Source organism: Narcine bancroftii, chromosome 11, assembly GCF_036971445.1.
Source record: "Narcine bancroftii isolate sNarBan1 chromosome 11, sNarBan1.hap1, whole genome shotgun sequence".
Classification (NCBI taxonomy): domain Eukaryota; kingdom Metazoa; phylum Chordata; class Chondrichthyes; order Torpediniformes; family Narcinidae; genus Narcine; species Narcine bancroftii.
Genome location: NC_091479.1, coordinates 9,885,140 through 9,903,235, shown reverse-complemented (window position 1 = coordinate 9,903,235; position 18,096 = coordinate 9,885,140). Strand labels below are relative to the sequence as shown.

The 18,096-nt window shown below is 40.2% G+C and overlaps 1 protein-coding gene across 3 annotated transcripts in view; it reads right to left on the bottom strand.

The window, feature by feature from the left end:
• LOC138745470 (tetraspanin-3-like) overlaps positions 1 to 18,096 on the bottom strand; it is a 437,564-nt gene that overhangs the window by 60,428 nt on the left and 359,040 nt on the right. For all 3 annotated transcript variants that reach the window (XM_069902530.1, XM_069902529.1, XM_069902532.1), the window contains exon 30: positions 7,172 to 7,295. In XM_069902530.1, the coding sequence (XP_069758631.1) occupies positions 7,172 to 7,295 (124 nt within the window). The remainder of the gene's footprint in view (positions 1 to 7,171; positions 7,296 to 18,096) is intronic.

Below are 18,096 nucleotides of genomic sequence, written 5' to 3'. Positions count from 1 at the left end.
CGCTCATAACAATAAAACCCAATTCTGATTCTTTACAATCACGGACAAGTGGCCAAGTTGTTCTCCTTCTCCAAAATGACAGCAATGTTTAAAATCTGCACTTATGCAGTTTAAACTAGCAGGAAAGCTAGACCCTCCTTCATCAGCTCTTCCTTAACAGAGGAGTATCTGGGGCTTCCAATTGTAGCTCCTAGATTCTCTTATTTCTTTTTAAATAAGGAGCAAGTCTGTCTACAATGAAGACATCACCAGGGGTTCTTTCTTAATTCCTCCAAATGTTCGACACAGTTAAAAAAAACGGCCCACGTTACCCAATATCTTTCAAATCAGTGGTTTCATTGGATTCACAATCATGAATCAGATCAAGTTACAAATGTAAACCTTTTAACAATCTGTTACCATGACAATATAACCAATAGATATCATAATTATACATTAAGGCTGACAAGCCGGTTTTCACCATGCTTTAGATGGACTTGCAAAACTTTACACTCAAGATAGCTGATTCTTTCTCTCAGACACCTTCACATAATTTCTTCTCATTCATGTTTTATGACCATAATAACGTTGAGACTTGTCTCTTTCACACACAATGAGAAGCATCTGTTGCAAAAGGATAAGATCCTTTATGTTTGAGATGATAAGCCAGCTGCAAGCCCTCCTTTAACATTTTATGATCTATGCTTCATCTTAATGGCTTCACTCGAGCTGAAAGGGTTTGGGGAATAAAAGGTAGCTTAAAAGGCTGACACCAGAGAGTAGCATGAAGCATTTGAATTGTTCGGTACTTATCTCTGTGTATATAAAACGTACAAGTCCAAGGAGAAATATCACAAAAAAATGTCAGGATTCCAAACTATGCAAAACTCAATGACCCGAAGATGCACAAAATGAAGAACTGGCAAAATGTTCTCGCCTCTCAGCTAACTCATCTGCTCATTGCTTTACAAAGATATTACATGCAATGTATTGTGCTTTACATCAATGTATCTTTATAAATGCTCATTGAAATATTGTGTACAAAAATAGGGTAGGCATCATTTCTTTTGACGGGTGGTATTTTTTTAATTAAAGATTCCCCAATTGTCTATTTAAAAATACCAGATAATAGATGCATCATGTATTCCAAAACTCTGTCCCCTGGCTTAACATTTCACTGATTTCCAATTTCAAGGCTGTACAAAGCTCATGAAATCTCTTGTTATCTTCCAAAATGGTCTAAGACCATAAGACAGAGAAGCAGAAGTAGGCTATTCAGCCCATTAAGTCTGCCCTGCCATTTAATCATGAGTTGATCCATTCTCCCAGTCAAATCTACTGCCTGGACTTCTCCCCATAACCTTTGGTTGCCCTGGTTAAATCAAGAACCTACCAATCTCTGCCTTAAATACACCCAATGACCCAATGGCAAAAAGATCCACAGATTCAAGACCCTCTGACTAAAGAAATTCCTCTGCATCGGTTTTAAGCAGAAGCCCTTCAATCTTGAAGTTGTGCCCTCTTGTCCTACACTCTCCCACCATGGGAAACAACCTTTCTACATCTGCTCTGTCCATGCCTTTCAATATATTTCAATGAGATTCCCCTCATTCTCCAAAATTCAAATGAGTACAGGCCAAGAGCTGTCAAACGCTACTCATATGAGAACTCTTCCATTCCCGGAATCATCCTTGTGAACTTCTCTGAACCCTCTCCAAAGACAGGACATCTTTTCTTAAATTCAGAGCCCAAAACTGCTCACAGTACTCCAAGTGAGGGCTCACTAGTGCCTTATAAAGCCTCAACATCATATCCCTGCTCTGATATTCTCTTCCTCTTTAAATGAAAGCATTTGCCTTCTTTACCTGCATGCTTACCTTCAGGGTATTCTGCATGAGGACTCGCAGGTCCCTTTGCATTTGTGAATTTTCACTTTTCTCCTCATGTAGAAATTCTAGCTCCCATATTTCTGCATTGCTTGAGGACCATGGACTCGGGCAAACCTGTATAATTCTGCTCTAGTGATGCAGATTTTAAAAAATATCCTGAGTTTTGATCTGATATGTTGTCTGAAGAGGGCGCAGAAAATCATTGAGGACCCCTTCCACCCTGCACACAGCATCTTCCAGCTGCTCCCGTCGGCGAAGAGATACGGGACTATCAGAGCCAGCACCGCCAGGCTAAGGAACAATTTTCTTCCAACAGGTAGTGGGAACGCTGAACAAGCAAAGCAACTGCTCACACTAACCATCTGAGACTCTCAAAGTCATGAAATAATATTTATTTAGATGTATGAATACTTGTCCTGTATATGTATTGTTTGTCTGTATGTGTGTCATGTCTGGTTGTGTGTCTGCATGTTTTGCACCGAGAACCGGAGAAGAGTGTTTCATTGGGTTGTACTTGGATGACAATAAACTTAACTTGATCATCTACCACCCTGTACTATTCCCAAATGAAACATGCACTGCACAGATCATTTTTTTTCCCAAAGGTTTGATTCCTGAAAATAAATTGGGGATTATGATTGGCAACTTAAAGCTGAACACAAAGATTTGCTGTGTCACATAGGACGTGGAGAAACATCACATTAACTTTTATTGAATTTAGCCCGTTTAATCGCACAATGGATGCTCTTAGGTTGGCTGTATATGTTGCACAACAAATGGGCGGCACAAAAGATCTGCCTTGGTCACCAATTTTAGTGAGTAGAGCTCATAAGCTTTCTTAAAAGTGCTGTCATGCTGTACTTTGAGCCTTAAACGTGTATTCACCATAAATGTAACAGAATGCATGGCAGCTGTTGCAACATTCATGATACATTTCTGAGGTACTGAATCTTCCTGAAAACAATCATTGCTAATGTTAAGTACACTCACCATGTGAATGCCTGAAGAACAGGTGCGTCAACGTGCATTCAATCTATACCAATGTAATGCACAGCATCTGTATATGTGACATGCTTTTATAGCCTGTCTGCATCTATTCTGACTAAGCCTGCCCAGGCCTAAGACTACATTTGCATAGTACCTGCACTAAGCGCATGCCCAGGGATGTTTGGACTGACCAAACAGTTTGCTTTGTGGGAAATAGACTAGTAGATTTAAAATAGGACAGGAAATCACAAAACTATACTATATCTAAAAAAATGGAACAATAAGGAAAATGTTAAAATGATTTTCGTGATCAGCAGCCAAAAATCCATAAAATACACCCAAAAGAGTTCAGGAAGCAACACTTTTTTTGTCCAGTGTCTTTATAGAGTTTGCTGCTATTGCTTTCACCCTTCACCTCTGCCCCTCATCTGCCCTCATTTTGCCACGTACACTACATCCTCGACACTCCCGCTCTTGCCAGATCAACGTCACATCTGACAGCTCCCATATGATTTCATTTTTGTTCCACAAGTGGCCACTGACATGTTTTTTAAAACCAAAATTAAACACCATTGTTTAGATCTCTTCATCTGAAGCGCCTGCTTTAACCAAACACAATCAACTTTGCAATACTTTTAACTAGTGTCTTCATTAAGATTTTCTCTAAAGTAGTTTTCGATGTTCTTTAAAAATTATTGAATATTCTATTTGCCAGACTTTGGATTTTAATTGAACTCCTTTTCACAGTCCGCCACCAATATATCCAAATATTATTCAACAAAATACATGCAATTCGAATTACTCCTTGTTATAAACATTACACAACTACTACTTTCTGTTTGGACCTGGAGTTCTGGTTTCTGATGGTTTGGACTAAAGTCTGTGCCAGCTGCAGAAGTGGCAAATCCGCAGACACTCAGTGACTCTGAACGGACTCTCTTTTGCTCTTCTTTCTCTGAGTAAGGGGAGTTGGGCAATTGCGGCTGAGGCGAATCTTTGCTTTACGGTATAGCAAATGCAATTTTGTTCACTACTACTTCTGTTTTACTGCATGACAATAAATGAATCCTGAGTCTTTAGATTAAGCCAAGGACTGTGATGCATTGCGATTCAACAAGTAGCAGTTATCAATATTCTGTGGCAAGGACGAAGGATTTTAAACAATCATAGCTATCTGGAGATACAATACTCATGTTGTAATTGGAGGGAAAAAACCTGGTGAAGGAAATCTGTGTCAGGCAGTACTGTGGAGGGAAGAGGATGGTCAACATTTTAGATCAACGCCCAGCAATAGAGCACTGATGGTGATTCCCGATAATTATCGCGATATTATTTAGACATACAACACAGTAAAATGACCTTTCAGCCCACAAGCCTGTGCCACCCAATTGACCTACAACCCTTGTACATTTTCCAGTACTCACCCAGTGGAAACCTACACAGACACAGAGAGAACGTACAAACTCCATACAGAGTTGAACCCTGATCACTGGTGCACTAACCGCCATGGTAATCTTTTATGCAAGATGAAGTTCTACCAGTGATTCTCAACCAGTGGGCCATGGCATGTTTACATGTGGGTCTTTCAAAATGTTAAATAAAATACTTTAATTTCGATAAAGATGTGTTTCTTACAGAGTTGCCTTAATGACTTGAAAATAATGCTCAGTCATTGCCACTGGCCCACCAGTAGCATCTTAGGCCAGAAGCCAGGTGGGCCTTCGATCAAAAAAGGTTGAGAACCACTGCTACTAGCTTTGGAATTTTTTTTCCTGATTCCAATAGTGTCTTTTCAGCCTCCTTGATGTCGTGCTTACTCATTTGACGCCTTGAGCTCTATTCCAGATTCGAGCTATCTTTGTCAAGTCCAAGGTTGTAGAGTAATCTGGAGATGACACTCTGCAGTACTCCACAGGGTGCCAAGTGTACAAAACAAGAATAAAACAATCCCATTCCTGTACTGGAGGAGGGGAAATATTGGGATTTTCATTGCCGGAGATGAAAAATGACATTTGTAATGTCAAATCACCTCTTCATGCTGGTGACCACCTAACATTTATAGGAGGATATATCTTATCAGTACCTATAAAATTCTCCTATCCAGACCGTACATCCTTTCATTTCTTCAAAGGTAACTCTTTTGTGGCCACAGCATTTTATTTTTCATGCCATCATCTGTAACTACTCCTCAGGAATATAGAACCATTAAATCCTTTAGAGTATTCCGCAAAGGTTGAAATAAAATAAAACATATAAAGCTAGACACTGTGGCAGCATTCTTTATAAACCAGTGGAATAAAATCATCGAGATTGCTCTTGGTGTTTCCTATGTCAGGTAGTTCAAGTTTCATCACCAGGAGAGGTTGATACAATTTTGGCCTTAAGTGTTCCTGGGCAACAGAAGGAAAAATAAAATAAGCGTAAGCACCCATTTCTGACCACTGTACTGATTAGGGACATAGACAAAGGCTCTGCTGTGCCACCTCCGTAGTCAAGTTTGCCAACACTTAGCACCCAGGATTGTATAAAATTAATGATCTTTTGAGACCAAAGACTTGTGAGTCCACAACGAATTCCACAGATTCACCACCCTTTACGAACATCTTTCTCCACCTCCACTCTATATAGTCCTTTCAATATTTAGTAGATTGCAACAGGATCATCTTCTAAACTCCAGCGTTTACAGGCCGAGAGCCATCAGACAGTCCTCATACCCTCTCATCATTGCGACCATGCTGATAAACCTCTTTTGGAGTCTCTCTAATCCCAGCGCATTCCTCCTTGGATCTGGAGCCCAAAACTGCTCTAAATAAATGACCATGCTAAATGGGATAAATAACTTCCTTCTGCACTGAAACTTTTATGATTGTTTGCAAATCAAGCCATTGAGACTGTTTTAATGTGGGTTGTCTAATAGAAAATAATAGGACTGGATGAGTGAAACACTTTATTGCATTTGATTTTAGTTTTCATCAGCTGATTTGGTTACTTTCCCATGCAATTATATCACATTGGATAAAAAGTGAACCTGAAAAACCAGTTTGAATAGTTTCTACGCAATTTATACGGTTTTGGGCGCTTTATTTGAGAAAAGTTGTGCTGGCATTGGAGAGGGTTTGGAGAAGATTTACAAGAATGATACCAGGAATGAAAGGGTTAGCATACAAGGAATGTTTGTCGGTGTACTCTTTGGGGTACAGAAGGATGAGGGAGGACCTCACAGAGACATTTCAAATACTGAAAGGGCTGGACAGAGTAGAAGTGACAAGATTGTTTCCCATGGTAGGGGAGTCTAGGACAAGAGGGCACAACTTCTTGATGAAAGGGCATCACTTTAAAACAGGTGCAGAAAAATTTCTTTAGTTAAGGAGGGTCATGTGGAACTTGTTGCCAGAGGTGACTGGGGAAGCGAGGTCATTGGTTGTATTTAAGGTAGAGATTGACAGGTATTTGATTAGTCAAGGCATCAAGAGTTACGGGGAGGAGGCCGGGGAATGGAGCTGAGTGGCAGGATGGATCAGATCATGATCAGAAAGGCAGAGCAGGCTCGATGGGCCTACTTCAGCTCCTACATCTTATGGATGGCTAGAAGGAAGAGGTATGGACCACAAAAATAGTCTGACTAGCAATCTTGGTCCGGGAGGTCAGGGAATATGGGAAATGAAACACAGGAATGTGATGAATAGTCCTCTCCCTACATTTAAGCAAAGGATACAATAAATTCACATCTCTTGCTACCAAATCACCAATTAATGAAATACCTTTCATGTTATTTGAGGGAACTAGTGATGCCAGATAAATCTGGTAAAATTAGCCTAAATCCAACTACATCATCTGGGGATATTTATCACAGATGTGGAAAATTAGGAGTGATTTGAATACAAAGCCCATTATTACCAGAGACCCATGTCGACTCCAAGTCAATGCTGCTTAGAATTAATTTTAAAATTATCACATTTTTATAATCCTCAACATATCATTTACAACACACTGCTGTCCTCATTCTCATGACTTTGATGGCTCCAGCTCTTTTCCTGCTACTGGTGCGTTCACTTATTGCTCGTGAAGATCCATGAGGCAATTTACTGTCAAAGGAGCCATAGGCATGTTCCAAATGTTTAATGGAGGAAAAATGTGACAAAAACCTTACTTAGAACAATGGCAACCCCCCAGATGCAAATATTTCAAACCAAGTTGAAGAAGGCATGTTCTCAATGAAGGGCTTCCAGTTGCATGGATATCACACACATACAGTAGCTTTCAAGGACCCATAAAAGTAGATCAATGGCAGAGAGCTACAGGTACTGACTCCTTACCGTTAACTGATGCATCAGCAGTTCAATTAAGAAGGTGATCTTGTTACTGAACAGAACATAGAAGCAGTTGTCATAGCAGCCACTGCAGGCAAAGCAGTATGCATTAATCACACTGCACAGGGATCTGGAAAATGACAAAAACAAAATTAGATGAGCTCACATTTACCAAAATTTGTGCTCACTCTCTACGTTGCAGATTGCAAGAATGCCATCTTTTCATCTGAAGGCATATTCCTTATTGAACTGGACCCATTAAGGTATATGCCATCTCATGCATTTACTCAAATAGTTTTTCCTAAAATGTGAACGTGGATAATGTGTGCTGCCATGATATTGGACCGTGGCAGCATCATATCAATTCTGATCTCATCCAATATCCAGAACTCGTTGGGTGGCATGTTTGGCGTAGCAGAAACAATGCCTTTACTGCGCCAGCAATGGGGACCAGGGTTTGAACATTGTGGTGTCTGTAGGGAGTTTGTATGTTCTCCCTGCGTCTGCGCGAGTTTTCGGGGGCTCCGGTTTCCTCCCACCCTTGGGTGTAAATTGGGTAGCATGGACACATGGGCTGAAATGGCCTGTACCATGCTGAATGTCTAAAATTAATTTAAAATTCAGTTTAAATTTCAAATTTAATTTAAAATTCAATCATTCTTGTGGTTGTATAATAATGACCAATGGTGTCAGCTCTGGCTAACTTTGCTCTTTTTTGCCTAAACTGCCATTCGACTCCACAGCTACTTAGTGCAGGTAGTGCAGGGAATCAATAATCTCCTGAGGATATCTTGGGTGGTTACAAGCCTGCCAAGAAAGTTCAAAAGTACACTTTCTAAATGCAAACTAAAACATCTGATAGACCTAGTAAGGCTCAGGACTTCACAATTATGGGCATTTTATACCCTAATTTTAAACAATTAATTCAGCTTTTATTTATAAACTTAACAGATTCTGTGATTATATCATACTACAGAATAACAAGATGCACTGTGTCAGATTAACAATTAAAAAACAAATTCATGCTCCGAATTATAATTAGCACATAACTCTAATCTTGAAAAAGAGTTACTAATTATTTGTCATCAACACGACCACAACTGAAGGAATAAAAAGTGTTGTTGTTGAAAAGTTTTTATGACCTCCAGGAGATTTACACTCAGTGAAGTATTTGAATGGTGAAACGTTGGGGTTGTGCAGAGTCCTATTGGCTACAAACAGCAATGACCGTGTTGAAATTGAAAATTCTGCTCACACTCAGCGGATCAGGGAGCATCCGTCAGGAGGAAATAGGATCAGCAACAGTTTGATTCTCTCTCCACAGATACTACCTGACCTGCTCACTATCGATAGTATTTTTAACTCTTCACTTCTAGCATCTACAGTAACAAGGTAATTTTTCTTGGTGATGTTAAATGAGGTACAAGTATTTGACCAGATATACTTGGAGAACTCTGTTCTACTTGTATAAACAGCCTTGGATTTTTTTTTTCTCTTACATTCATTCTTTCCTGTTCTCTAAACTTCGAAGAGGACAGACGGGTTCCATTTGGAGTCTCAACAGACTTTGTACAAGGAGAATTTGCGTTCACATACGTCAGATCTGCATCAAGCCGGTTGAATCTAAACGACGTCACACAACAGATGGAGAGCTGTGCTGGCCCATAATGCCCCCCCCCCCCCCCCCCCCCCCAGTATGATTAAGCTTGGCAATGATTTTTTTGAAATCAATTTCAACTATCTCTGGAAAGCCTCTGCAAAGACACAAATCATTCAATGGACTGAACATTGTGCTGTGACCCAAGTGATGTACAAATTTCAACTTTATATATATATAGATATATATCTATATATATATATATCTATATAGATATATATATATATATAGATATCTATCTATATATAGATATCTATCTATATATATATATCTATATAGATATCTATATAGATATCTATCTATATATAGATATATATATATCTATATAGATATCTATCTATATATAGATATATATATCTATATATCTATATAGATATCTATCTATATATAGATATATATATCTATATATCTATATAGATATCTATCTATATATAGATAGATATCTATATATCTATATATATATCTATCTATATCTATATATATCTATCTATATCTATATATATATATCTATATATCTATCTATCTATATATATATCTATATATATAGATAGATAGATATATATATATATAGAATCATTCACTTTCTATTGCATTGTTTTGCTGGCTTACATCTCAATAATCTGCAAATACTATCAACTCCCATTCTTCATTCTAATTTTCTGTGGATGATCATTGCATTTAAGACGCTGGACAAATGGAAGTTTCCGTTAAAAATCCATTTACAAACTTGTTGAGGTTTAGCTTATGCCAATAATCTCCTTTCTTGTCATGCAATCTCCTACTAATAATGACTAAATGCAGACTAGTAATGCATTGTTGCCCTACATGATACATGACAAAGTGCAAAATGGTTGAAGTAAAATATGAAAGTCACCATTGCTGAAGTAAAAGCACGATGCTGGAGAAACTCAGCAGGTCAAACAAGATATTTTATAGAGCAAAGATAAAGATGCAAAACCAATGTTTTGGACTTGAGCCCCTTCAAACTGATAGATTCGATTCTCAATTAACCTCTTATGAATGGCTTGATCATAGTTAACAATGTGGTTTAGCAGAAGGCTTATTACTACCTTTGCAAGGCAGAGGACAACATGGTCTTGTAATGTCACCTGAACCTTTCTGAACAAGCTTTTCAAGAAAGTTTACAATACACAACGTGTCCTGCTTGACTTGAGAAAAGCAGGACAGACAAATGAAGTGATTTCACAAAATTGAAGGAGGAAAAAAAAATGCAAGTTAACAAAATAACGCACTTGGAGGAGTCCAGGTTACGGTATACCTCCTTTACCTTAATTCCTTGTTGAATACCTAGCTTTAAGCTGAGAGATAGAGGCTTCATGAACAGGATAAAAGCTGGCCCCAGGTGGTTTCTGGTGTTAAATGGCAGATTAAAGTCAGTACAACTAATTGCTTTAATCTTATTAGAGTAAATAAACAGCTGTCAACTGTCGTCATTTGCATACAAGCCCTAAATACCCTTGCATTTTGTGAAAGCTTACAAACAAGTCCCTGATCTCAACAATGTCACTGTAAACTAAGCAGTATATTCAAGGATTTTCATTAAAATATTAAAAATAAAGTGGCTCCCTGAAATAGTAAAACAATAGAGCTTCTCAAATTTCAAATAGACATTTAAGTTATAACTAGATCGTGTTATATGGCGAGCTCTCCACTGGCCACCGTGACAGAGGTGCACCAAAGAAAAGGTACAAGGACTGCCTAAAGAAATCTCTTGGTGCCTGCCACATTGACCACCGCCAGTGGGCTGATAACGCCTCAAACCGTGCATCTTGGCGCCTCACAGTTCGGCGGGCAGCAACCTCCTTTGAAGAAGACCGCAGAGCCCACCTCACTGACAAAAGGCAAAGGAGGAAAAACCCAACACCCAACCCCAACCAACCAATCTTCCCCTGCAGCCGCTGCAACCGTGTCTGCCTGTCCCGCATCGGACTTGTCAGCCACAAACGAGCCTGCAGCTGACGTGGACTTTTTACCCCCTCCATAAATCTTCGTCCGCGAAGCCAAGCCAAAGTGGAGCACTGCAAGGATATGTTCTCGGACCCCTTCTCTTTGCGATGTTTATAAATGACCAGATGAAGAGGTGGAAGGATGGGTAAATTTGCAGATGATATGAAGGTTAGAGAAGTTGTGGATGGAGCTGAAGGATGCAGAGTTGGGTGGAAAAGCGGCACTTGACGTTCAATCTGGAGATGTGAGGTGATGCATTTTGTAAGGGCAAACCAGAAGGCTGAGTACAGGGTTAATGGTCGGTTATTTAAGAGTGGATGAACAAAGGGACCTTGAGGTCCAAATCCGACATCCTGCAAGGTCACTGCACAGGTTGATAGGAGAGTTAAGAAGAATTATAGAATGCTGGGCTTCATTAATGGGGGGCATTGAGTTCGAGTAGAGAGGTCATTGTTGCAACTCGACAAATTTCTAGTGGGACCACATTTAGAGTATTGTGTTCAGTTCTGGTCACCTGATTAGAGGAAGGATGTGGAAGCTATGGAGAGGGTGCAGAGGAGATTTACCAGCATGTTACCTGGATTGGAAAATAAGTCTTATGAGGGAAGGTTAGCAGAGCTGGGACTTTTATCTTTGGCGTGTAGAAGGATGAGAGGAGACTTAATAGAGGTCTATGAGAGGCATAGATAGGGTGGACAGCAGCACCCTTTTCCAGGGCAGAAATAGCAAACACCAGAGGACACGAGTACAAAGTGAAGGGAAGGAAGTTTGGGGAAAACTTTTCTTTATGCAGAGAGTTGTGGGTACCTGGAAAGCCTCACCAAGGAAGGCTGAAACACTAAGGGTATTTAAGAGTCTCCAAGACAGCCACATGGATGGAATAAAGATAGCAGGTTATGGTGGTAGGGAGAATTTAGTCCTGTATTGTGCCGTTGTGTCCTAAATTTGCTTCCTTCTTTTACATTATTCTAGTCTGGTTCAATTGGTGAGATTTTTGCTTATGGTAGGATTTCAAGGCTCAATTTCACAATCGAAACAACCTTTTCAGTCAATTGGGGAATGTACTGGCTTATCAAATATGTTGTCTTCCATATTGACAAAGACAATTTATTACTAAAAGACCAAAGGACTCTTTGATTGTACCAACAAACATTTCCCCTTCAACCAAACCGATTGACAGTTATTTCACCAGTTTGTGCGATCTTGCTGTATTCCAAATCTCCATTGTGCTCATAAATGTAAAAGTCTTCCCTGTTTCGGCTATATATATTTTTAGAAACTTGATTTGGTACTGCTGAAGTGCTTTTGGCTAATTTATGCTTAAATAGATGGTTCCTTCTGTTCCTCAATTAGCTGCTTCTTATACTTAAATAAAATGCAGAACAATAGAATAACGACAAAGGATAGATTAACAAGGAATTGACAGGAAAACCATACTATCGATTCCCGATTTATCGGGACACAGCTCATACATGAAAGGCAGCTGAAATCAATGTGACTTTTCTTTCACAGTATGGACTTGTCAAACACAGTGAAAGATAATGACTTTTGAATTTCCTTCCTAAATTTTTTGGCAGTCTAATATGCAATATTTATTCACTTCCAATTTGAATTCTTTCAACTTTGACTGAATAAAAACAAGTAAACTAGTGCAGGAAAGACCTGCAAAAGGTCGAGAACATCAACAGGGAATGCTACCGTCGGAGAGTAGCACCCATCATCAAGGATCCACACCACTCGCAGCACACGCACTGTTCTTGCCGCTGCCATCAGGAAAGAGGTGTCGGTGCCACAAGCCTCGCACCACCAGGTTCAGGAACAGGTGCACCCCCTCCACCATCAGACTCTTCGATAACAAACTCAATCAGGGCCTCATTTAAGGACTTTTACTTCTGTACTTTATTGATTTTCTTTCTGTATTGCACAGTTTGTTGACATTTCTTTCTTTGTTTACGTGTGTAGGTATCTTCTTGTGTACAGTTTCTTGCACTACCAATAAGTGGCAATTTTGCCTCACCCGCAGAATAAAGAATGTCAGGGTTGTTTACGTACTCTGACAATAAATCTGAACTTTGACCTTGTTCATGAAAAAAGGCAAATTGTTGTATGCTCTAGGATCAGGAGTTTAAATAGCATGGAATTGAACAACTTTTCAATGAATGTGAGTGGCAAGAATTGTATGGTCAAGTGGTGCCCAACAATTCACCTTGGCCTTAAACTCAGAGCAAGTTGTTCTATTGATCACAATAACCTATTCACATTATCTTGCTCAATGCAAAGAGATTCTTTGCCCTATCACCAACACCAAATTAGATGCTTCCTCTCTGAAGTTGTGTGCTCTGACCACCCCTCCAATCCACGGTATCCATTCACAAATGTAGAATTTTGGAAGATGACCAAAGCTTCAACTACCACCATTTCTTTCAAACCTCTGGATCATCTGGTCCTTGGGATTAATCAGTTTTCAGGTTCATGACTTCTTGAGTGACATTCTATTTTACATGGGTAGGATGGGTTTTTAGAAATATTGACCAAATGCAGGCAGGTGGGACTACTGCCATTTTGTTCAGCACGGGCTGAAGGACCCGTTTCTAAGTTGGCATTACGACTTAATGGAACCCCTCTAAAACTATGGGAGTTTTGTACTAGGGACTAGATCAGGCTAGGGAAGACCACATTTAATCACATTTATCAGAGCAGTGACTTTAATTGCATTTGTTTTGTTTTCAGTTAGATGTGGTAGCTCAGCTCAACTGGTATCGCTAACCCTGGGAGTCAGGAGACAGACAGAAGCTCCACTTCACTGCAGTATAACTATGGCTTGCATACTTAAAGCTAATTATATGTTTGCTTATAAAATTAACACCCCACCCTTGAAGAACATAAACATTACTATTGTTCCAAATTAAGCTTTTGTGTTTAATAATGAAAAAGGATTCAGGATTCAGTAAATTAACTGAAAGATTTATACCTAGCACAACTACATACCTCATTCCCTGGGTTGATATGAAATACAGTTTTTCATTGAAAGTTGTGTGCACAAAATTGGCAAATACAGAGACAGAAACATTAACGAAATTCAAAACCAAACCACTAATCTGGTAGAGCCCTGTTCTCTCTTTTTCTCTGCCTTTACTCCAATTAATACTTTCTATAGATTAATTTCAATTCATAAAGTAAGCATTTTTAATTTATAGAATAAACTGTATAGCAATTGCATGAATACAAAATTCAGGGGCAGCTGACATCAAGGCAGCTGTCACCATCACTTAAAAGGTTTGTTTCCGCACATCCCCAGATGGCTTTAAACTGGTGAATGCTGGTGTGTCCAGAGGGAACAATCTTGCCCATAGTTGATCACAGTGTTTTATGTCTCTCACCAACTGAAAAAGGCCACTGGAAAACACGAGAAGAGTTTACTCCATTACAATTTGTACTCTGCAGCCAGAGAGAGCAAGTTCACTGGGAGTTGGAACAGCTATGTCTGACACATGTCACTCTCGGCTGTTCTGCTAAGAGGCCAACTTTGTAAGTTTGCAGGACTGTTGAACAAATTTGACATTTCATGTGACTTGTTCCAAACTTGAATCAGATTAATTGGCTTCTGCCCCAGAATTGGACCCAATTACAAGGAACAGAAGGAAACCACATCTTATTGAAAGCCATGTGAAATTAGCAATCCTGCATCAGCCTATAACCACCCTTTCCATCAGCAATATTCATTGGAGCGCTTTCATCCCTAACGTCGAAGTACTCGAGATGGCAGAGGTCGACAGCATCGAGTCCACGCTGCTCTTGGTGCCTGCCACATTGACCACCGCCAGTGGGCTGATATCGCCTCAAACCGTGCATCTTGGCGCCTCACAGTTCGGCGGGCAGCAACCTCCTTTGAAGAAGACCGCAGAGCCCACCTCACTGACAAAAGACAAAGGAGGAAAAACCCAACACCCAACCCCAACCCACCAATTTTCCCCTGCAACCGTGTCTGCCTGTCCCGCATCGGACTTGTCAGCCACAAACGAGCCTGCAGCTGACGTGGACATTTACCCCCTCCATAAATCTTCGTCCGCGAAGCCAAGCCAAAGAAAGATTATAATACAGTGAAGTAGTGACATTGTTTGCACATGTAATTTCAGAAATGTTTATAAAACTGATCTTTAAACTCTTCTACTTTGGATGGCTTCTTTCAGATGTTGTTACACCACCAGGAATGCCTTACACATTATGACATGATCAGGAAAAAAATAGAAAAGAGAATCTATAGAGCAAGGAAGACAAACACATCTATTATCACCCTGACATCTTTCTCTTTGGTTCACAACTCCCACAAATCTCAATGTGAGCTCGAGGAGAAGGCAGCCCTCTTGACTTTATCGAATTCACCAATATTAGATAAACCAGACTTTCCCATTTGTATCAGAAAATTAAAAATGAGCACGGATCAAGAAGTCTGACACAAAAACAGAAAGTACTGGAAACATCTCATCAGGCCAGGAAGCAACCAGGTGACTAATTCAGAAGACAGAAGAAAATGCAGGAATGTGTAGAGGGGGTAAAAAAAAAAAGCAATCTGATGGAGGAACAGAGGGTTGAGCAACTTCATCAATGAGTTGAGGAAGGATTCAGACCTGAAATATGGACAATTCTTTTTCTCCTACTGATACTGCTAGACCTGCTGAGTCCTCCCACAGGTTGCTTTTGGTCAACCCTGATGCAAGGACATCCACCTGTAAGATTACTGTTAGCACCACACTGTTAGAGCACCAGTGTTCTGGGTCGAATCTGGTACATTCTATAAGGAATTTCTCCCAGTATCTGCGTGGGTTTCCTCCCACCATTCAAAATGTACCAGGATTTTAGGTCACTTGGGTGAATTTGGGCAACTGAAAGGGGCCGTTACCGAGCTGCAAGACTAAATTTAGACATTTCAACATTTTAAATTACCACCACTTTCTCCACAAATGCTGGCTGTCTGCTGAGTATTATTTCCAGCAACTATTCTCATCTTCATCTCAGTTCCTGAATGTTTTTATTGTTTTGCTTTCTTTCTCTTTAATTGTACTCATTCATCTATACAGCAGATGGCTCTGCCAGAATCGTGGCAGCAGTGAGATTGTCTTCCTCTTCACGCAATCACATCTTTCTGTTTTCTTGACCCCTCTCCATTAGACAGCTGAACCGGCCCCGCATGTCATGCATGTGGCGGGGCAGTCGGCCAAAATGGCGCCGTCGGGGGTCTCTTCCCGACCTTGGCACCATACTTAGAAGCCCGCGCTCTGCGGCCCACGTGACGCCCTGATGATGTCTGGATCCACGGCGCGGTTCTTGGCCAGGTCCGGGCTGGGAGAATAAGGACAGCCAGGCAGACCTCAATAAATCAGTTTTTGCTCTCTGCACTCAACCCGTTTGGTTGTGGAGTTATTCAGTAAGCAGAGTGGCCGCCGCTGCAGTGTTTTCTTTTTTGCAATTAAATTTACTTTTATTTTTCCTTCTTGCTCGAAGATAGGCAAAATGTAAATATGTTGGTATGAAGTTGGAGGTTGATTGACATTAAGTTGGGCAACATTTTTCTCTCTGATCACACCTCCTGGAGATAGACCTGCCCTTTTTTTTCCCTTTTGGCTCTTTATTGAACAAGGGCAATAATAACAGCTTTGGCTGACATAATTAATCATTTAATTTCAAAACAAAATAAAATAAATGCCCAATTTGAAAGAAAAATTACGTGACAAATTGTTCTTCAATATTTTCTTTTGAACTTTGTTCTGATTTGATGGAACACTTTTCTAGAATATGTTGGACACTTATTGTAACTTTATATTGATTGACTTTCTTGACAATACTGGTGGTTATTCTGAAGTAAGACGGACTTAAATTTATTTGCATGATCAGTACACTAAAACAAGTGGCAACGCAAAAAAGCGTTAGGCAATTTTGGATTAACCTAAGATAATTCGATGCCCTTTGGCCTATTCTGAGGATGTCAAAGAATACAGGGCATTAGACAAGGAGTTTATTTGATACATGGGACAATGCCCATGACCATTATTTGACATAATGCAAATAATTTGTAATAATTTAGCCAAAGTATTATACATTTGTAACTCATGTTACCATAAGGATATCTTCACTGTTAAGCCAATTCATAATGAGATTGATTATATCCTAACCTGCTATTTCCTCAAGGATTCAACACGAAAAAAAAACACATCTTGCATTTATTCACGGTTCAAGTTTTATTTTATTGTCATGTAATATAATACAAACAATGAGGGTTTGTAGGAATTCACTTCCCGCGCTCCCGCAGCTGCACAGATTCCAGCGCAAATCATCGGTAGCCCGAGCTCCAGATCCAAACCTCCGATACGATCAGGAAGCCTTCAGTGCCTGAGGCCCTTTGGGAGCCCTTCTTGACCTCGGCACCCTCTCAAATCCCGGTTCCGATACCATGAGCCCGTCTCCACCAGCCTTTGACTGCAAGCTGCCAGCAGAACGCGACCCTCGTGAGTCCTTTGTTCCTGAAGTTTCCGGCAGCCTGTGTGGGTCCTTCAGCCGTTGAGTCCCTCGTTGGGCCGCTGCCATTGTCACTTTTCCTGCAGAATTGTATTCTCTGTTTCTCCTTCTCAACTGGGATGGGGGGGTGGGGGGGGGGCTTCTTCCCAGTTTATGGTGCCTTGGGCTGGTCTGTTGCTCACCCATAGTCTGCAACCCCTTGTGATATCATACCCAGCATAGGTGGTACCATCTTTGGCAGAGACCTCTGGTTACAGGATCTTTAAAAAGCGTCAGCTCATCTAACAGGCTGTTTAAAACCCATATAGAGCTACCAGCATCAGAAACCTGTGGGGCAGCACTTTGTCTCCACCCTCCCGGGTACACATCAACCGCAACTCCGACAGTCCCGCCATTTGTCTGTTTACAACCTCAGGATATTCCAAAATGTTTTTTTTTGTAGGCAATTGAGCTTTTATTTTGCTTTGATGTTCAGTCAAAGTTGTAAGAAAGAAAATCAAAATTATCCATTTCACTTAAGGACCATTAAATCTAAGGATAACTAGACAACATGCGATTATCCAAGTAGACATTGTTATGATGTAGATAGGAGAACATTTTAGTAAAATTATTAATCACTCTTTGTGGCAAGAAACTGAAATAAATTCTTCCGGTTCACCAGAAAACAAATGAGGCATGATTTTTTTTTTTGCAGGTAGCATTTACAGCTCTGAGGGTTGTCATAGCCAAAGGGTGGTGGTGGGGACGAGCTTCCAATGCTACACAAATGCCCTTCATGGCATGCACCTCAAAC